We start from the raw sequence: 19,019 nt of genomic DNA, 5'->3' as shown, positions 1-19,019 counted from the left end.
AGTAGAACGAACCTTAATGACCCAGATTGGGACTAGCGTTGCAGATCCTCGTGACCACGCGTTCGCGCAGGCGGCAGTCGCGCACCTAGGCGTCATCATCGAAGGGTCATCCTAACTCAACAGCAATGGCACTCAACCTTCGCAGCCCCTCACAACACAATCAAATGCTCACTCGCTTCATCAAACATCCTAAGTCTACCAATTTCGACGGCGAAAAGGAACGGCCCGCAAAACGGCCGAAGATCGATCGATCACCCTCGAAACGAAACACCGCGTCCCCTGCGAAGAAGCACGCGAACCGCGAGATACCAGATTCAGACGACGAAGAAGAGATTGGAGATGTAGAGAAGGAAGAAGGGACCCATAAGACGGATCTAGAGAGCGCTCTGCCGCCTGTAAAGACGGATGCCGAGGCTATCGAAGAATACGAGGCGTTCAAGGCGTCGCAGACGGAGGACACAGAAGGCACAGAAAAGCTGCTAAATGACCGAAAATGGGTCAGGGGGAAGAGCTCCATATATGTGGATGCCTTCAATCTAGCATTGGATACGGTGTTGGATGAAGAGAGTCATTTGTTTGACGAGGCCGAAATGGAAGTATTTAGACTATGGAGGGAATTGAGCTACGAAGCTCAGTATCTGTATGTTTTCTGGACAATGTCGCAATATGGTCGCGTGCACTAATGGTTTGTCAATCGCAGATACGTACGCCTCTTCCTTCGCAAGACGTCTGCGTGGCATCGCATCAAGAACATCGGCTACCACAGCGATATATCGGATCTAAACGCGGCTATTGAGACATTACAACGCACTTATGATCTCCCAACATCCTCCGCCGAGGTAGAATCACATCCGGGCGAGCTAGAACCACCGCCCGGGACAACACTTGAGTCGTTCTTCACGTTCGCGGATCGATCAGAGGATGAGATAACAACGCTTGAGGAAGCGTCATCGCTGTTGAAGCTGGATGAGCTGAAAGCTCTCGCAAAGGATGCCAAGGTGCAAGGGAAGAACAAGAAGGAGCTATTGAAGGCTTTACACCGGACAAGTCAGAAACAGGTCGGTCTGGGCTTCGTGGGCTTGAAAAGGTCGGATACAGAGAGCTCAAGACGCTCATCCGCCTCGGGCCTGGACTCAGAGACTCCAGATCCCGAGCCAGCGGGAGACACTGCGTCGGATGCCAACCGCGACGCACACTTCACCCGCAAGATCATGAACGAAACCGGACCCTGCATCCGCCTCTCCCTCGCACCACTAAAACTCTTCGAGCGTGTTCATCTCGTCTTCTACCGCTCGACCGAATGGACTGAAAAGTCCCTTACGACGATCATCCTCGCTAAGATCGCGCGCCGTAACTTTCCAGAATATATCGTGTCCCGTTCCGCAAACATCTTCGCATCCCGCGCCTTGCTACTCGAATTCGAAGCATCAATAAGAACACAGTTCCGCGTGGACAACATTCTCGAGTTCAATGGCAAGCCCACCGACCAGGGTTACCAAGAGATCATTGATATCTTTGAGGAAGTATATCCGCGGTGGAGAGTTTTACTTCGCGAAGAACAGGAGAAGGAGGACAGTATATACCATAGTGGAAAAGGATCATACCTTCGTCGCCTCTCTCCGGCGTGGGTCTACACGCGCATCATCCACAAAGCCACCAGCATTCTGGCGCGGCGGAAAGAGCACAAACGTGAGCACGAGCTAATCACCGAGCTTCTGCAACAACGCCTATTCCACCATTCTCGGAGGGGAGCTTGGTATCAGCGAAAGGCCCTACTGGAAGAGCACTATATGGCCACTCTCACAGACGCAGATGGACTGAGTGAAGAACTACAGAAGAAAAATTGGAGGCGGATAGCCCTCCAAACCTGCGAGGACGGGCTCCAAGACAATCTTGTACACATAATCTACCACTATGACCTCCAAAAGCGCATCACCAAGCTCGAGAAGTCTCTCAAGATCGCAAAGCGAGCACAACACGACTTCACTCACGTACGTCTCACAAAGCCGGTAGAAGTCACTTTCGAAGGCACCCGCATCGAACGTGAGGCGTCACTCACTCGGCGGAATATTTCACCTCATCCCTCATCAGGCAAGCGCGGAATGAAGACCATCTGGATTGATCCCCGTGAAGATGGCGAATGCGGTGTTGAAGAGATGTGTCTCTCACATTACCGTCATCAAGGCTGGAAAGGCTACCACAGCGAAGGCGGCATTGTGCGCACACTCTTCGCTTATCTCTTCTTCGACATCCTGTTCACCTACATTCCCAACGTTTTCCAAACACCGTATCAGACCTGTCCGTTAGACCTGCACACCGACGCTTTCTACCCATCCCGCATCAGCGAGATCAACGCCCGCCTAAACGAGATCTCAAATGGCGACGCACCCTCCATCATCCGACGCATATACGACGAACACCACGAGCGCCGAACATGCGTGGTAGGCCTTGATTGGACATTCGACATCAACGACCTCATAGAAATCGCGGAATGCTTCGATGGCGAGGCACTAGCTACAGTGTGTAAGGTTATGGCCCAAGAGTACGGGCAAAGGGGTGGAGGCGTGCCCGATCTTTTCCTCTGGAAGGTGGCAGAAGGTGAAGAAGGAAAGGACGGAAAGAAAGGTGAGATCAAGTTTGCCGAGGTGAAAAGCGAGAATGATCGCTTGAGCGATACGCAGAGGCTTTGGATACATGTGCTGAGCGGGGCTGGGGTGAGGGTCGAGCTTTGCGCAGCTGTGGCTAAAGAGGTGAGGGTTGTTCCGTGATAGCTGAGATTATGAAGCTTGACCAGCTACCATAATTCCTTCCTCTTTCACAGCTGGTGCTAATATATTATGACGTTTGCACCTTCCCAACCCGCCGTTGACTAGCGCGAGGCGGGGCTTCTCCAGGTCTTCTTCTTCCTTCTTTCTCCCTTGCTCTCTACTTTCTTCCTCCACCACACTACTACATAGGGTGCTAGACTCAACATGGCGCCCCATAAATCGACCACACGCTCTTCGGCAGCGAATGTACCGGAAAAGACTCTGAGTGATGGCGTGAAGAAACCAAAGCGCGGGTACAAGAAATTTCGAAATGGCCAGCTTAATGTGACGCCGAAGGGGAAGTACATCGATATGTGAGTGCGGTTGGACGTTTACCATATTACAAGTACTGATTATCCGCAGGGCCAAGAAGAACGCCGAGCAGTCGCCACTTTTACTATTGCCTCCAGAGCTCAGGAACGAGATATGGCAATATGTCTTCAGGGGTGACACCATTAGGCCTGATCTCACCGGTCGGGACGGTACACCAAATCGCTTCAGTCTGTTGCGCGTCTGCCGACAGATCTACAACGAAACCGCGGCACTGCCGTACAAGCTCAATACCATCTGGTTCGGGCAGATGGCGGTGAACGCCAAAGCATCTATGGACCGTCTGCCAGCTGCGCAGCGGCGGGCAGTAACGTCGATTCGGTTCAAGTTGGAGACTTATAGGGACGATTGCGGTGGTTTGAGACACGGAACTGCGCCCTTCCCAGCCTCGAAGTTTCCTGCACTTCGTCAGATTGAAGTGCTCGTTCCCGACGAATCCATACTGGAAACGTTCGGTCGAGGTTACGACGATTCGGAGATGGAGAAGCTAAAGAACCGGATCCACGTGGGAAACCCAAACGTGGAAGTAACCTTCCTAAAATGTCCGGAAATCGTTTTCTTGCCCGATCTCTATAACAAAGGCGAGTAACGAGGAGATCCCATCAACTGGCATGAACATCGCTGATAGTAGACAGACCTCTCGGTTTTTGCGGCTTTCTCGCCACGGACCTGATTTCTTCGGAACTGTCTATGATCGTTGTTCCCTCCCCTTTGGGGCACTCGACAGCACCATCTCGATTATTCGCATCCCCATTAACTTCAGCAGCGACCATATGAAATGGGGACCACTTAGACATATTAGTAGATTTCACATCTCTAGCAGGGAGCACTCTACTGAGTAGCTTTAATGAGCAGACAAGCTTACACTAGCATCCCAAGGCCATCTTGGACAAAACCTATGGAAACTTTTCGACCCCTCCCTAGGTTTCCTCCTTATCGACACCACATGTGTCTCTGCTAAATAGTAGTCTGTTGAGCTCTGGTGCCGCGGGAATCTCAAGCCGTAAAGCTGAAAGGGTGGAAATCTTCAACTCGAAACAGACTAGGGTCGATCTTCCATTTTTGATCATCGCGAACCTCATCATCTAGTTCCTATATATACCCGCTATCTATTATTTGAGACAGCGGAAGCCTTACCGCAACCGCCCTACTCTGTATTCTTCCTTTCTCTTTTCCAATAACCCCGAGTAACGGGGGACAACCGCTGGCCCGCCGCTCTTTTCCGTATACCTCACTCGCGCCTTCATCTCGAGTTATCGGCAATTACTGCAGTGAGAGAGAGTCTTCGATCTACCTTCACCTAGGAACCTTGGGATCCTACAACCCTATATAGTCGCCCCTACCTTCCGACTTCCCACCTCAACTCTCACCAATACTCCGCCACGAGCGCCCACCATGTCACCCCGCAAACCGGTCACCAAATCGCCAGTAGCCGAGGCCAAGGTATCTCGCGATGGAGTCGAGAAGCCGAGGCCGAAACGAAAGTACGGAAAGGTTCGACGGCTTGAGAATGGTCTTCTGGACGTCGAGAGGAAGGGTGGCAGGTATCCGAAGCTGTAAGTAATACTGAAGGTCGGCGACGTGTAAGAGCGAACCTTATTGACATAACACAGAATCCTGGAAAACGTAAAATCACCGCTCTTGCGCTTGCCTGGTAAGATAAGGAATGCCATCTGGGAGTATGTGGTCGGCGGAACGACATTCGACATGCACGTCAAGTACCGCTACAAGGGCAGGTACGCGTGGCGCATACCAGATGCAAAGGCTGCCAACACAACGAAGAATCAACTGAGCCTCCTCCGCGTCTGTCGCCAAATCTACGCGGAAACCGCAATTCTTCCCTTCAAGGTGAACGTCTTCAAGTTCGAGCACGAAGATGCTCTGGCATGGTTGTGGAAGCTGTTGTCTGTTAAGCGTGAGGTCATTACCCAACTTCAGCTTGTCACTAGGGGGGCTTTCAGAATGCTGCATTGCGATAAAAATTACAATGGGGACTTCTACCCCCGCGATCCGACGCCTCTGCAGTCCGCACTGCCGTTCCAGCAGCTCCCACAACTCAAACATGTTGCAGTGAGAGTTGTTCACAAGAGTAGCCTCACTAAACAGGAAGAAGCTCTCATCGAAGCCAACGAATGGAGATTGCAGGAGCATATTGGCAACGCGAAGGTCGCTTTCGAGAGAATTCTGTATCATCCGTAGGAGTGCGCTAACTCTCTTCCTCCTCGGATCAAGTAAGTTATTAGTATCCAAACAAAATAGGACTACGCTGACTTCGTATAGCGCATTCACTTCAGAGCGCAATTGGGGCAATGCAAACGGCATCCGACTTTGAGCTGCTACGGGTAGAGAAGGATTCAGGAGCGACGACACATGTCCCCTACTGAGTCGACAGGGATCCCACTTGGGCTCGTCAAACATTGCAAAAGCCTCAACCATTCCTCTTCTAGCACTGATGCTCTTCGACATTGGCTTGGTAGATCAGTCTCTTTTCTACGGCGAGGGACAAGCTCGGGACCCCGCGGCGGACGTTAGGATATGCTTGCCCCCTTTCCCCCCTTTCCTTCTTTTTCTAAAGTTTCCTTCCCTTCCTCCTTTTTCAAAAACAGGCACTCTCAGCGAGGACGTGCCTCACCTAAGGACGCATCTGGTCCTCTGAATCCCAATGCCGGAGTGCTACGTATCCACGTATCTAGAAAATTCAACAATTATGACACACGACGTCACTGATACCGCTCCTTAATGGTGAACACTAAAGTCCCGATAGTAATGCCCCGAATGCACCTGAAACGGTTAAGTCGTGAAAACCTTCTCCCACCCCCTCCAGAAAAAAATAACTCATTAGGAAGGACAGACGCTCAGTCTTCCTCAAATAGTTCTCTTCCTTGACGTCATCCTCGCGGACTCAATCAGTTCACTCAGGAAAAAAAACCCAAACGTCAGGGTCCGTGGCGGAGAAAACAAAATTTCTTCTCCCCAAACCTTGACCGTCAGCGTAGAAAAAAATAATAATGTAGATACAAACCTCAACGCTAAGCTATACATACGAGAGAAAGCTATACACAAAGCGGACACTTGAACCTCACTTTCGCACCATCCTGCTTCTTCGCTCCATCGCCATCTCCCTCTCCAGCAGCGCTCGCCTTCTCCAAACACGCCCTATGCCAAAGATGCCTACACGCAAACAGCACCAATGCCCCCGCCTGACTCCCCTCGCCCACGCCGTCATCCTCCACCCTCGCGCGCTTCCCTTTACCCTTACCCCCCGCCTCATCACTCGCAACCTCTAACCTCTTGCGCGCCCGCTCGCCCTCCGCTCGCTCCCACGCCTCCCAAATCGCGCCTCCCGCGCCCGGTCCCCAAGCCCGTCTCCGACACCCCTCGCACACCTGGCCTCTAGGCCGCCAGCCCCGCTGCCTTAGCTCGTTGATTTCTCGCACTTGCTCGAAGCCTTCTTTGTCGAGGAAGCGGTTTGCGAGACTGAGGATGGTTTCTTCGAATGTGTAGGCAGAGAAGATTTCGGAGAGGACGGCGCGCAGGTCGGAGAGAGAGGGGGAGGTGTGGGTTGCGCGGGTGAGGAAGACGCGTAGGATGCGGAGGAAGGAGGGGTTTGTTTGGAGTTGGGTGGATTTACGGGGTGTGAGAGGCGGGCGGGTGGTGGAGGAGGTTGACGTTGATGGCTGGGACGTGGTTGTTGTAGAGGTCGCCTTTGGTGGGATGGTGGTCGAGGCTAGGAGGGCGGAGAATGTTCGCTGGACTGCGGAGCGGAGGGTTGTGGTTATCTTCGCGGTATCGATGGGCTGGGCTTGATTGCTATGTGAGGACGCGAGCGTTTGCTGGAGTTCCGAAATCGCGACAGCGACGTTTTTGATAAGTCTCACGACTGTGTCGACTAGTTCGAGCCAGAGGTATTCGTCGAGCGCCAGCTCCTCTTCGCGAACTTCTCCGTATGCTGATTTCCGCCTGTCGATCAAGCTTTCGGCCGGCCGTTCCATAGAGCGTGTCTGTCCTTGACATAGCCAGATACCCACCCTGACATACTTCTGAATATCCTCGAGTAGATCCTGTACCGCCTCTTCTGTATTCGCTGGATCCGGCGTCACTGCAGCTGCGCTCACCAGGCCAGTGAGGGCGGTTTCAAGAGTACCCAGGTGCTTGACTAGCCGCTCCATTGCGTCCCTAACGAGGCCATCCCGCGCCATCAGAACGACTGCAGCGTCGATGACGCCACTCTTCTCTAGAGCGGGGAGTACGGGATCTAGCTGCAAGTCGCCAGACTTCAGGAGGCTGACGAAGTCTGCGACGTGGGTGCTGTTGTACTTGCACATGATCTGGACATAGCGTTCTGTGAAGCCGGAGGGAAGGTCTTCGCTTATGGTGTGGGGTTCCCTTTGGCCGTTCTCGTCGGGCTCGATGATAGCTTTGAGGTAGTGATACTGGGCATCCGACTCATCTTCTAGGGCATCTAGCACTGGCTTCAGAAGGTCAGGCGCGTATTGGTTTAGTGTTTGCGAGGCACGAGCAGGGTCTACAGCGACCAAATCCCTTGCTCGATTCACGAGGACCGCCTTGACTTCGTTGATCTGCTTTTTGATGAGGCCTTTACTAGGCCGTAAGCAGTCGCTGATGCAACCGAAAACTGCCTCTCTGTCCTCCGTATCGTTAAGGTAGGTGTCCACAAGCTTAGCGTACTGCTGTGAGCCGCGATATACCGCTTTGAGAACGCGATGGAATCCAGCTTTCTCAAAGAGAGGAACGAGGGCTTGGATGTTTGGCGGATGGTATATAGAGAGGAGATATTCGGCCGATAGCTGACAGTCTTCTTTGACAACGTCCGTGGGATAGTTGCAGAGTCCGACGAGGATTTGATGTAGAGACGTCCCAGGGAGGATAATGTGCTGAGGGTACTTTGGCAGATTTCGAGCGATGAACATGTAGAAGTAGATAATGTCTTCGGGGTCGAAGTTATCTGTCGTCATGATGCCTAGGAGAATGTTGATGATGTATTGTCGCGTGGGCGTAAGAGCGGAGTCGTGCTGTGTCCCGTTGACGTGGTTGCCGTTCACAGCGTCCTGCTCTCCGTTCAGAAAACTGTCCTCGAATGCCTCATGGAGCATGCTCATGAAGCTCATAGCATCGAACTCCAGGACGAGGCGCAGATAAGGGAAGGGCGGCTCAGGACCTTTGTCAGTGCGCGTCAATACGATATCACCCGAGCCTGGAGGCCATGCTAGATTCTTTCCCGAGAACAAGAATCGATACATGTCTTTCTTCGCGCTGTAGGCTTGATCGTCGTCCATTAGCGTGCCACCGGGGTAAACTCGTCCCGTAAAAGTATAAGCCAGATAAGGGAATATCTTCATCGCCGACGCCATGTAAATATTCTCTGTTTCGTCCACATCGAAATCCACGACTTTGATGAGCGAGAGGATGTGAGTTAGCGGTGTAATGAAGTCGCCGATGGCACTCGTCCAGACATATATGAGCGCGTCGTACAAATTGTATTGCTGGCAGAGGGTGGTGACTTGGTTGATATCCATGGTGTCGGTGCTCAGACGACAGATCATTTCTTCGAGGCGGGCGGCGCGACCGGAGGAGGCATTGAACGCTATCAGGTCTTTCAGCACATTCGGAGGAACAGCAGTGATCTCCTCGTCCACGATATAAGGCTCAAGCGTTTCGAAGAACACCTTCTCGGCAGAACCCTCCTCAAAGGCATCGTACACATCTTCGAACAGAAAGTCGAGCTCTTTCATACTCAGAAGACCGGTGAAGCAAACCTCGGCGAGCTCCTTGAATCGTTTCTCGTGTGCTTGACCTTCACTATCTTCGTGGGAAAAGGTGTATTTCAAGGAAGCTGAGATCATCTCGAGCAGCTTCTCCTGGACGAGAGCGTGTCGAGTTTTGTCGTCATCCGGAAGGCCTACCGTTAGCCTGTCCGCATCGCCGATATAGTAAGACGTGGCCAGGCTGATAGCGGCAATGAAATCTCCAGCCTCCATGAGCGCAACTAAACGGTCGGCCCAGTTCGATAGAGTACCTATGGAGACATCATTAAAGCCTAGCAGGAACAGCCGCCCCTTATAAGCTCGGAAGCTCATGTAAAATGCATCCGCAACAACTCCATGCATGGATGTGTCTGCTTCATCCAGCTGCTCGACGACGGGCCTCAGCTGCCGAGAAAACAGGTCTGAATGGTAGATGTGCTTGTGTAACAGGTCGAAGCTGTCAGTCACTCTCAAAGTATTGTCTTCGAGAATGAGCAGACGCTGGCTGATAGTAAGCACACCAAGAACTGATCTGCTTAGCCACTGTACTGCAACAATGGCTTCCTCGCTTCTCCATCGACTGCGTGGTCTGAATTTGAGCTCAGTCGGCTTCTCCTTTTCCGTGGGGGCAGCCACAATGCAGTCCACGTCTAACACAGTCAGAATGTTTGACCAGCAGTACACGAGTTTCGTTTTCGAGACAGCCTTATTGGGGTCTCCGGAAGGATTCTTTAGCTTCACCGCCGGGAACCACGCGAGACATCCACTCAGCGTGCTGTGTGGAGCGATCTCCTTTGGTCTAGACGCTTTGTGCTGGGTTTGCGCAATTGGCGTGGTAGAAACAATGACCAGTAAGTAAGGCGTCAGAAGAGCCGTGAGCCCCATGTCGTCTGTTGGCTGCTCTACGTTTCCGAGCGGAAGAGGAGAGAAGGCAAGAACAGAGCTCGGCTTGCGTGGTCGTTCCAAGGACGCTTCCGACAAGGGATATCTTCCCAGTATGCGCGTGATCTTGACTGTTCTTGCAATGGCTCCTAACCCCCGGGTGGCGAGGTGAGAAAAGGCCATGCCGCCGTCGTCCGCGGAGACGAGCGCCGTATGACGGGTGCCAAGGAAGCCAACATGCAGAATAGCAACCCCTGAGACATGACTATCTGACCGTCGATTGTCTATGGAACTCCGATCTATAGGCGGTATGTGAAGAAATGGCTTTGCTGGCCTGGAGAGCTCCCAGGTGAAGATGTGCCCAGTCGCATGGCCCCCGGCAACGGTTGAGTGGTCTGCAGAGAGAGCTAGAGCAGTTACAGGACCGCACTCAATGGCTGCACTTGGAGTTAGCCTAGCATAATAGAGATGACACTCTCGCTCAACCTACCTTTCGTGCCAGGACCTATGATAGACTTGAGGACCTGCTGATAGTCGAACACGAGAATGAAGCCTTTGGAGGTCCCTATGACAAGCGACGCTGTAACACTTAGACATGTCGGTCGACCGAAGTTGCGCTTTCCGACTTCCGAGAAGACCTGCCCAGTGATCTTCTTTAGCTTGGTCCACCGCACAACGTCCCATGGCGCCTGTGGTGTATCCGTTTCGTCCGGCTGCTGCTGGAAGAGCAGATTACTTGATACCGAAGATTGTCGCGAATGTGAGGAAAGAAAGGCGGGGCTAGAGACTATGCGAGGTGACGCTAGCGGCGAGGGAGAAAGTCGAGCGGAGAATCGGCGCTCGAAAGGCTGGAGCGAGGTCGGACGGTGGGGTCGCAGAGAGCTGTGTGAAGCTGGTACGCTGCTGCCGGGGGAAGAGAGTAGAGAGCCCTGGCGCAGTTAGCACAGCTCTTGCCAATGTGGGATTCTGCGACCTACCTGTATCGAGGGTGTATCATCGGGGGTGGATGTCGATTCCGGGCTCCTCGGTCTCTGCACTGGCGCTTGTATAGATGGCTCTGAAGCAGATTCCTCCTGTTGCTCTGGTTGGCTCCGCCGTCTTGCGAAGGACATGGCATTCGTGCCGCTTCCTACTGACGCAAGCTCCTCCCCGTCTTCTTGTGCGCCATGGCTGTCTTCCACAGCCCCCTCCTCTTCAGCCTGTAGCTCCGTCGGGGATTCCGGTGCTGGAGAGCCCACGTCTATCTCGTCCTCGTCCACATTGTGAGCGCTGGTAGGGCTCTCTCCCGAATCTGAGCTCATGAGGCTCGCTGTCCGCAAAGCATCGCTTCACGCGCGCATCTATGGTGGGGCTCTGGAGATATCTAGAGCACAGTAATTCCAGCTCTTTCACACCATGCCTCTATATCGCGATTCAATTGAGCGTTGACGGGGCGGTTGGCGGAGGTTTGCGATACGAGACGGGCGCCTGGAGGATTCGCGATGTTTGTCGTCTGTGGCTGCACTGTTAGAATTGTAAGTCCTTCGGCTGCTCTCTTCGGATATTAGGAACCGTGCGAAGCCGCGAATAGAAGCGCAGGAGACAAGTCGCAGGCGAGGGGCACGCGATGCTGCTGTCGGGCTTCTCGTGCAGTTCGTCCATTGCGGCGCTTGCCGAGGGGTGAAGGTCCAAGCTCCCAGACCCCAACCTCGACGTCGTGACCTCGTCCACGAAACTCTCCAAATCACGGCCAACGCAACTATGCCCATCGGACCGTCGCTACCACCGCATCTGGCGAAGCGCAGCCGCGAAGACGACAATGACCGCTCGTCCAGCCCCGAATCCGGCGAGAAGCGGCGCAGAGTTATTGGCCCGGCTCCCCCGCCGCCGAATCCCTCACCTCCGCGCGCGGTTGGGCCCTCGCTGCCGCCACAGTCACAGTCGCGAACAAGCAGCCCGGCAAGCGACGTTGGTCCAGCACCTCCGAAGCCCTCCAAGCCAGCGCGCGTGCTAGGGCCCGCTCCTCCACCAGCGCCACTTGACGAACGACCGCCAAACCCTCCCTCAGACGATTCGGACAGCAGCGACGATGACTTTGGGCCTCCCCCACCACCTACCGGCGCAGCATATGCCTCGTACGACGACGATGAGAGAACCCCCCCGGCTAAGTCAGCATTCGACACGGATCCGAAATATACCGAGGAAGCGAAGAAAGTGAAGCGGGATGACTGGATGACGATGCCACCCACGCAAGATGATCTCGCTGCACGCATGGATCCCACCAAGATGCGCGCGCGAAAATTCAACACGGGCAAGGGCGCTGGAGAAACTGGCGGCGGCGGGGGGATGGGCGTGTGGACGGAGACACCAGAGCAGAAGCTCAAGCGGCTGCAGGATGAAGCGATGGGTATCTCTGCGCCCTCTAACTCATCCACTTCCAGGAAGGAATCCCGGCGGAGAAAGGAAGAGGAAGAGAAAGCGCGCAGGATGAGGGAGAAGATTGACGCCGCGAGGGGCAAGAGTTTGGTGGAGCAGCACAAGGAGAAGGGCGAGAAGGAGAAGGAGGACGACCCGAGTGCGCGCTTTTTTGACTACGAGAAGGACATGGCCGTGGGCACCAAGATCTCGCACAAGCAGAAGCGGGAGATGCTGAGCAAGGCCAAAGGTTTCGGCGACAGGTTTTCGAGCGGTAGCTATCTTTGAGCAGGCTCTGAATATCAGACTAGTATCCTGAGCATCTGCCAGGCAGGTTCTCATGGTTTGGAGTTTGGCATCACCTGCATGCATGAACCCGTGGGTCTACTAGCTCCTACTATGCTAGGGCGGGCATCGGATTGGATTGGAGTAAAGCTCGGACTAAACTGTAGGACACTCGCTACTACTATTCCTCGCACTCTCTCTTCCACTTCCCATCCACTTTACAAGCGTATCTTCCTAGACCGTCATCATGACTTCTACAAACCTGAAGAAAATCCTGGTACTTGGCAGCGGCATGGTAGCTCCGCCTTGCATTGAGTACCTGGCCCGCAACCTAAACAACTACATTACAGTGGGTGAGTTTTACAGCATTGCCTAAGTTTTCGACGGATTCTTATCTGCAACAGCGTGCCGAACCCTGGCATCAGCCGAGAAGCTTGCCGCAGGCTTTCCTCGTACCCATCCCATCGTTCTTGATGCTAGCTCGGAAGCGGACTTAGACAAACACATCTCGGCCCATGACGTTGTCATCTCTCTCATCCCATATACGTATCACGCGGCTGTCATCAAATCTGCTCTTAAGAGTGGTACACACGTTGTCACGACGAGCTATGTCTCTGACGCCATACGAGAGCTCGACGATGCCGCCAAGAAAGCCGGGATCACTGTCCTGAACGAAGTGGGCGTGGACCCTGGCGTGGATCACCTCTACGCCATCAAGAAGATTGACGAGGTCCATGCCAAAGGCGGCAAAGTCCTCGAGTTCTACTCCTACTGCGGAGGACTTCCCGCCCCCGATTGCGCGGACAACCCCCTTGGCTTCAAGTTCTCCTGGTCGCCCCGTGGCGCTTTCCTCTCGCAGAGGAACTCTGCGCGCTATCTCAGGAACGGCTCGGTCGAAGAGATTCCGTCTGAAGAGCTCATGGCGACTGCAGCACCGTACTATGTCATGGATGGCTATGACTTCGTCGCGTATCCAAACCGCGATTCGGTACCGTTCCAGAGCTTCTATGGTATCCCAGAAGCGCACACAGTGATTCGTGGCTCGCTTCGTTACATGGGCAACCCAGCGTTCGTGCACGCACTGGAAAAGCTGGGCTGGCTCGAACCAGGCAGGAAGGAGTGGTTGAAGGATGGCATGACGTGGGCGCAGATTCAGCAGCGTGCGATTGCGGCATCAGGCTCGGACGAGAGGTAGCATAGCCCTTCCAAACTGCGCAGGAAAGATGTTTACTCTTCATTCATAGCTCCCTCATATCCCGCATCCAAGAAGTCGCCCGATTCCCGACTGAAGCGGAGAGTCAACGCATCATTGCTGGCTTGAAGTGGATGGGCATTTTCTCCTCGGAGCCGGCCACGATCGTCGGAGGAAATCTTCTCGACACGCTCTGTGCGCGACTGGAAAAGCTCATACGTTTTGCACCTGGCGAGCGGGACTTGGTTATGCTTCAGCACAAGTTCGTTGTCGAATGGGCTGGAGGGGAGAAGGTATGTTATCACGCAACAACAGTTCTTAACATCGCTAACACAAATCTTGCAGGAAACCTTCACGTCCACGCTTGAGCTGCTCGGTGATCCAGATCGCTATTCGGCGATGGCTCTGTCAGTAGGGGTGACCTGTGGTATTGCAACGCAGTTGCTGATGGATGGGCATCCTGCGCTGCACAAACCAGGTGTTCTCGCACCGTATACGCGAGACATGTGCGATCCGATCAGAGAATTGCTGGAGAAGGAAGGCGTCAAGATGGTCGAAGCTAAGGCGTAAGGAAGGACCTAACTTTCTGTGAGCGGCGAGGTTGGGAATCGTAGCCTGCGATAGCATACTAGGTCGCTTGGAATTTCGTCACGGCATGCAAGGGATTATTTATATGCTTGGTGTTGGTGATGCTGGACTCTTAAGATGGAAAGAAAAGAAGCGTAAGTCGGCAGGCTAGAAACTAAAGCGGAGTATAGAGCTTACGCGGTATATAGAAGCCTCTTCTTTGAGTCTGCGACACATTCGCACTCCCTTTTTTATGAGAGTTATCACTCTAAGGAACCGAGGCAAATAAGAGCATTCCGCTATAAGATCGTAGAATGACGAGACAGACTCGGAAAACTCTTTCCTTGCCATTTAAAAACGTCTCATCAATTCGCCGGCGCTCGCTTCCTGGAGTCGCACATTCCCAGAAGAAGCCCGCGCATAGAGATGCTGGAGAGAGAAGACAAGAGACCCAGAGTTTACGGTCTGAATGCCATCAGAGCCACTACTCGTGGTCCTCATGAAACCATGAGGAACAACCGATAAACCCCAAGCAACCCATCCAAATCCTGTTGCAATCCTGAAGGGAGCGATGCCGAAAGCCATGATGCGTTTAGCAGATGGATGATGGCAGTACATGTAGTCCTAGCTGACTGTCAGTTTGATCGAGGCCGGATCTAGAGAGGTAATGGGGGACTGACCTGGCTTCTTAGAAGCTACATATATTGGTCACCGTAATCGTCGTAGTTGTTGCCGTCGTCGCCGTCGTCGCCGTCGTCGTCTTCTGATTCTTCCTCTTCTGCTTCTGCGTCTTCCCACTCCTTTAGCTCGTCCATGTAGGCTCCCTCCCAGTCAATCTCCACTCCCTTCGGCTCCACCACAACTTGGACATCTTCCTTAGATCCCTCAATGACCTTGGCCGCCTTGGCGCAGGCATCTCGGACTCGCTCGTCCCCAGTTCCCAGCCAGGAGGACTGATGATAGAGGCGGACGTGAACGTGCTTTAGCTGAGGAAGATCTAGGCGCGAAATTGACTTCGCGATCCAGTCTACATCCTGGTCGAATATCTTGGTACCGAACAACGGATCCCAAGAACTACAGTGGGCCGTCCTAACCGAGCGAACAGCGTCTCGCTGCTTCGGTGGCATGCGCTGAGACCATTGCATAAGCGCGCTGAGGCTTTCGAAGCTGAAGGTCCCCAACTCGAAAGGGAGGGAGGCTGTCTCAGCATTGATCTGCCGGCAGACTCGGAGCAGGCTCATGCTGTTCTTCTCTCTGCTGCCCGCTGTCAACGTGTCCTTCAGCTCCCAGAGTCTGCCTCCAAGCACGTAGGAATATATCTTATTCCTTAACTCGGCAGGCAGACGCAAGAGTGGCGACTCGCGCTGATTTCTCTGAGAACTGCAATTGATTAGCACGTGTTCGCAAGTATTAAATGTCTACAGAACTCACATTCCGAGCTGCTTGTTCTCGGCGACTTCCCTAAGCATAGCTTGGCTGGTCTTCATCTGCTTCTTGGTGTTCTGTCTGCTGGGCTCGGGCGCCTGCAGCTTGCGCTTCAGCGGCTGACTCGTTGTCGAGTTCCGCGTCGCCATGGTTGAAGATGTGGTTGGGAGAGTCTCGTGCGTGGGGAAAAGGGAAGAGAAAAGTTCAGGCTGGAAAGAGAAGATGAAATACTACACTTAGAAAGGCGCTAAGGCATGGGTCACTGCGTGGCAATGACGTATCGTTGAGTTTTGCGGGGCTTCACCTTCACCACTCGGATAAGCGGTGGGAATGCGGATGCGGGGGCACGTCAAGGAGCCAGTAAAGACCGAGTCCGTCTCTTCGCAACAGAGGTATTGCTCCTAGTGTGAGTTCTGTGGTGAAGCATCGATAAACTACAACCCGTCTACGCCACCAGCAAGTCAATTTCAGTACGGACTCAAAGCTGATGCGTAGTAGGCTGCATAGTCTATACCCTCATAATGGTAAACCCAGTAGCAGGAAAATCTTGCTAAGACAGTTGAATTCCCCCTCTCCGAGTGGTTGCAAATGCAATAAGTTTTGAATCCGCCAGTGGTATGCAACATTGGTCATGCCGCTGCTACCGCATATTGCCGATCTAGAAATTATTGCCGGACGACAAGCGATAGCGAATAATTATGGATGCAGCTCGCAGGGGTGTCGCTTAACATCCAGCCAGAGAAATCTGTTGGTCGCCGTGAGCGGAATGCCGTCCATTGTGACCGCAACGCCCCTTGCCCTAAATGCTCCACACGAGGCTCCCATCCCCGTGATCGACCACGTCCATCGTCGTCTTTACCCCTACATTGCCACTCTCGACCTTCTCTTTGAAAGCTCGAACCCTTATCCTAAAAAAAAGCAGAAACATCTCATGGATATCGAAAGGTTGTTCGTGGTTGAAATAGACGAGCAACCGGACGCTCTGCACTCCAGGTAGTTGAGCAAAAGCGCCGTCCAATGGTTCACACCACCAACGTGGAACGCTACACTTGCTTTGTATGAGTAAAGGCTCCGACGTTATTTGGATAGAGGTGACCGCGGACCGTTGCTCGGGGCTCGGCCGCGATGCCGCCCATTGTTGTAGTTGGCGCGGCTCTGTGGCGTCAAACGTGATGAGCTCGTACGCAAGCCGAGTAGCCTCAACTCGAATCTGGCGGCAGCTTCGTAGTAGAGTTAAAGCATTGGTGTCGGTAGGCTTCGTCAGCTCCAATGTCTCACCGCTAAAGACAAATTCGTATATTATATTTCGGACCTCTGCAGGAACTCGAAGCAAGGGTGACTCGAGCTCATTCCTACGGGAGCTATACCCCTCAGTATCCTATTATGTGCAATCAGCTTTGCGGTACTCACATATCCAGGCGTTCGTTCTCAGAGAGGCGTGTGATAGTAGCACTTCCTATATTATCGGTCATGATTTGGGTGATATTTGGTTTCTTCGTCGATGGCAGTGATATATTGGGAGGCTGCTTGCGCTTTTTCGAAGGAGTTGTTCCCGCCATGACGAGTTCAGTTTATTGAATTGGATGTAGACAAGCTCTAGAGGGCTGTTGTAGCAGACCGCTAACTAGCGTGCGGAAGGGCCATGGTCGAGGTCGGCTGCTATCTTCACTCACGGTGGGAAAGATCGACTGTCGCTGCATGTGTTAGGAGTGAAAGTCTGAAGCCCCGAGTGCTAAATCAGGAGTGAACCTATTACTGCCATTAAAAGCATACATTCGTGCCTGTGAGCGCACGTCTATCTCAAGAAAGACAAAAACGCAAAGTGACCTCGACACTCAGAGGAACAACTCTGAGGAACGATACCGAGACTCCCCGCGATCCGTGATCCCGAATCTAAGACAGATTCATGTTCGATAGATTTGGCCAAGAAGAAGACCATGCGTAAGAATGCCATGATAAAGAAATACCGGCCGTGTTTTCGTCGAGGAGCTCGAGAGCGACCACAATGCTAGAATAGCGACGGTCGATGCCACCGTAAGCTTTCCAAGAATAGGACGAGTTCATAAAGCTTTGGTCCGCCGTTTATAACGAATCCGGGTTGCGGTCTTTACTGAATCGGGTGTCCACTAGATAACCATCTAGCACAGGAGCCCGTTCTCTCGGGAATTCGGTTGGAAGGGGCTGGACTTGTAAAAACGGAACCGCCGTTAACTCCGTGATGACCCTGCGAGTGCATGAGTGCAAGATCATACCAGCAAGGGCTACCCTCCTCACCCTAGTTCTTCCACAAGCGTATGACTTTATCTCGTTGGAGAAGTTTCATGGTGAGCACTACTCCAGCCTTCGGACACCTCATCCGCTCGAACGCTTCTGTGAACCTGTCTACAAGCTCCAAGCGCGGCCGTGGTGCTTCACGCACACATGAAGGCGCTGGAGAGCCGGAAGGATTTGGAACGGCAAGAATCCTCCTTGAAACCGCGTTGCGAGGCAAAAGAGTTTGAATGTGCGGAAAGTGTGGAAAGCTAGTCGTATCGAGGTGATAGCACCAGTAGCGTGTCCAAGGCATGCCCTGAATAGCCATGAGCTTAAGTCGTCACCGTAACGCAGCTCGACGGCAAAGGTGCTCATCCGAAAGAGTAGCAACGCGGTTTCAGCATGTACTTGACGGCAGACTCGCAGCAAGCTAAGCGCGCTTCGGTCGCTGTTCAGGATGGCGGGCTTGAATGTGCCTCTGACCGACAACGACTTTATGTCCCAGAGCTTCCCACCAAGCACTATTTCATAGACTCGGTTCTTCAGCTCACCGGGGAAGACGGAGAAATGGTGACTCGCGCTGGTTCCTCTGGGCACTAGCAACTGTCAGCCGCCTCCAGGTGAGAGCAAGCTTCCGCAACTTACATGTCTGTAACTGCTCCAGTTCTAATCTCATATGCCAGCGGCTCGGCACGATCAGTATTCGCACCCGGAGACTGCGTTTCCTCCCTGCGTTTCCTCCAAATTTATTCCTCGCTCCCACTCCATCGGCTTTTACATCTTGGATTTCTTGATTTTGGGGGAGGGTGCGGCATCCTCTGACCGCTTGTGATGATTAATAAGACCCAACGTACTCCTCTCCTAACGAAGCATCAGCCTTTATCTTCTAATCGCCACGCTTTTAACGCCGCAGAGGAGGAATGAAGATCAGGATGATCATCTCCCAAAACCCGCGTTCCTAGCTGTACGCACTCATCCATTAATGTAAGAGCCTCGGGCTGCTTTCCCATAGCTTTCCATGTATACGATAGGTTGTTCATGCTAGTCAGCGTGTCTGGATGCTCTGGGCCTAGCACCCGCTTGTGAGTCTCCATTACTTGCACCTGTAGCTCTTCCGCC

The 19,019-nt window shown here is 53.2% G+C and overlaps 8 protein-coding genes across 8 annotated transcripts in view; 4 read left to right on the top strand and 4 right to left on the bottom strand.

Annotated features, from left to right (window-relative positions):
- The first annotated feature begins 46 nt into the window (after positions 1-46).
- On the top strand, positions 47-2,839 carry BU26DRAFT_477524 (uncharacterized protein). The gene is made up of 2 exons (XM_033825608.1): positions 47-640; positions 701-2,839. Exons 1-2 carry the CDS (start codon positions 126-128, stop codon positions 2,766-2,768), a joined length of 2,583 nt encoding a protein of 860 aa, XP_033688372.1. The 5' UTR covers positions 47-125; the 3' UTR covers positions 2,769-2,839.
- A 133-nt stretch (positions 2,840-2,972) lies between these two features.
- On the top strand, positions 2,973-5,003 carry BU26DRAFT_400386 (uncharacterized protein; the record flags this gene model as incomplete). Its single annotated transcript, XM_033822793.1, has 2 exons — positions 2,973-3,121; positions 4,751-5,003. Coding segments are annotated over 2 exons (402 nt in total), but the record flags the coding sequence as incomplete, so codon positions are not given.
- Positions 5,004-5,741: 738 nt separating this feature from the next.
- Positions 5,742-11,461, bottom strand: BU26DRAFT_450104 (uncharacterized protein). Its single transcript, XM_033824735.1, has 3 exons — positions 10,762-11,461; positions 10,275-10,713; positions 5,742-10,221 (listed from the first exon to the last, which is right to left on the bottom strand). The coding sequence occupies exons 1-3, from the start codon at positions 11,083-11,085 to the stop codon at positions 6,191-6,193; spliced, it is 4,794 nt and encodes a 1,597-aa protein (XP_033688370.1). The 5' UTR covers positions 11,086-11,461; the 3' UTR covers positions 5,742-6,190.
- On the top strand, positions 11,305-12,588 carry BU26DRAFT_221529 (uncharacterized protein). The gene has a single exon (XM_033820761.1). The coding sequence runs from the start codon at positions 11,525-11,527 to the stop codon at positions 12,464-12,466; it is 942 nt and encodes a 313-aa protein (XP_033688369.1). The 5' UTR covers positions 11,305-11,524; the 3' UTR covers positions 12,467-12,588.
- Positions 12,589-12,710: 122 nt separating this feature from the next.
- Positions 12,711-14,225, top strand: BU26DRAFT_560673 (Saccharopine dehydrogenase; the record flags this gene model as incomplete). Its single annotated transcript, XM_033832820.1, has 4 exons — positions 12,711-12,816; positions 12,868-13,654; positions 13,708-13,948; positions 14,001-14,225. The coding sequence occupies 4 exons, from the start codon at positions 12,711-12,713 to the stop codon at positions 14,223-14,225; spliced, it is 1,359 nt and encodes a 452-aa protein (XP_033688368.1).
- A 1,061-nt stretch (positions 14,226-15,286) lies between these two features.
- On the bottom strand, positions 15,287-15,592 carry BU26DRAFT_399624 (uncharacterized protein; the record flags this gene model as incomplete). Its single annotated transcript, XM_033822783.1, has 1 exon — positions 15,287-15,592. A coding segment is annotated over one exon (306 nt), but the record flags the coding sequence as incomplete, so codon positions are not given.
- A 2,204-nt stretch (positions 15,593-17,796) lies between these two features.
- Positions 17,797-18,674, bottom strand: BU26DRAFT_221504 (uncharacterized protein). Its single transcript, XM_033820760.1, has 2 exons — positions 18,546-18,674; positions 17,797-18,496 (listed from the first exon to the last, which is right to left on the bottom strand). The coding sequence occupies exons 1-2, from the start codon at positions 18,574-18,576 to the stop codon at positions 18,030-18,032; spliced, it is 498 nt and encodes a 165-aa protein (XP_033688366.1). The 5' UTR covers positions 18,577-18,674; the 3' UTR covers positions 17,797-18,029.
- Positions 18,675-19,019, bottom strand: part of BU26DRAFT_221503 (HET-domain-containing protein) — a 3,533-nt gene continuing 3,188 nt past the window's right edge. Inside the window, exon 2 of the mRNA XM_033820759.1 lies at positions 18,675-19,003. Within this exon, the coding sequence (XP_033688365.1) occupies positions 18,773-19,003 (231 nt within the window). The 3' untranslated portion in view covers positions 18,675-18,772. The remainder of the gene's footprint in view (positions 19,004-19,019) is intronic.

The sequence above is a fragment of the Trematosphaeria pertusa genome, assembly GCF_010094035.1.
Source record: "Trematosphaeria pertusa strain CBS 122368 unplaced genomic scaffold BU26scaffold_3, whole genome shotgun sequence".
NCBI classification, from domain to species: Eukaryota; Fungi; Ascomycota; class Dothideomycetes; order Pleosporales; family Trematosphaeriaceae; genus Trematosphaeria; species Trematosphaeria pertusa.
This window is presented reverse-complemented; position numbering and strand designations above follow the sequence as displayed.

Excerpts from the sequence above, each read along its gene's own strand:
- BU26DRAFT_477524 (XM_033825608.1), top strand. The coding sequence starts at position 126 with ATGGCACTCAACCTTCGCAGCCCCTCACAACACAATCAAATGCTCACT. Across the intron at positions 641-700 it reads AGCTACGAAGCTCAGTATCT|ATACGTACGCCTCTTCCTTC; the intron begins GTATGTTTTCTG and ends TGTCAATCGCAG.
- BU26DRAFT_450104 (XM_033824735.1), bottom strand. The coding sequence starts at position 11,085 with ATGAGCTCAGATTCGGGAGAGAGCCCTACCAGCGCTCACAATGTGGAC. Across the intron at positions 10,714-10,761 it reads ATGATACACCCTCGATACAG|GGCTCTCTACTCTCTTCCCC; the intron begins GTAGGTCGCAGA and ends TAACTGCGCCAG. Across the intron at positions 10,222-10,274 it reads CATAGGTCCTGGCACGAAAG|CCATTGAGTGCGGTCCTGTA; the intron begins GTAGGTTGAGCG and ends CTCCAAGTGCAG.
- BU26DRAFT_221529 (XM_033820761.1), top strand. The coding sequence starts at position 11,525 with ATGCCCATCGGACCGTCGCTACCACCGCATCTGGCGAAGCGCAGCCGC.
- BU26DRAFT_221504 (XM_033820760.1), bottom strand. The coding sequence starts at position 18,576 with ATGAGATTAGAACTGGAGCAGTTACAGACAT. Across the intron at positions 18,497-18,545 it reads ACTGGAGCAGTTACAGACAT|TGCCCAGAGGAACCAGCGCG; the intron begins GTAAGTTGCGGA and ends GACAGTTGCTAG.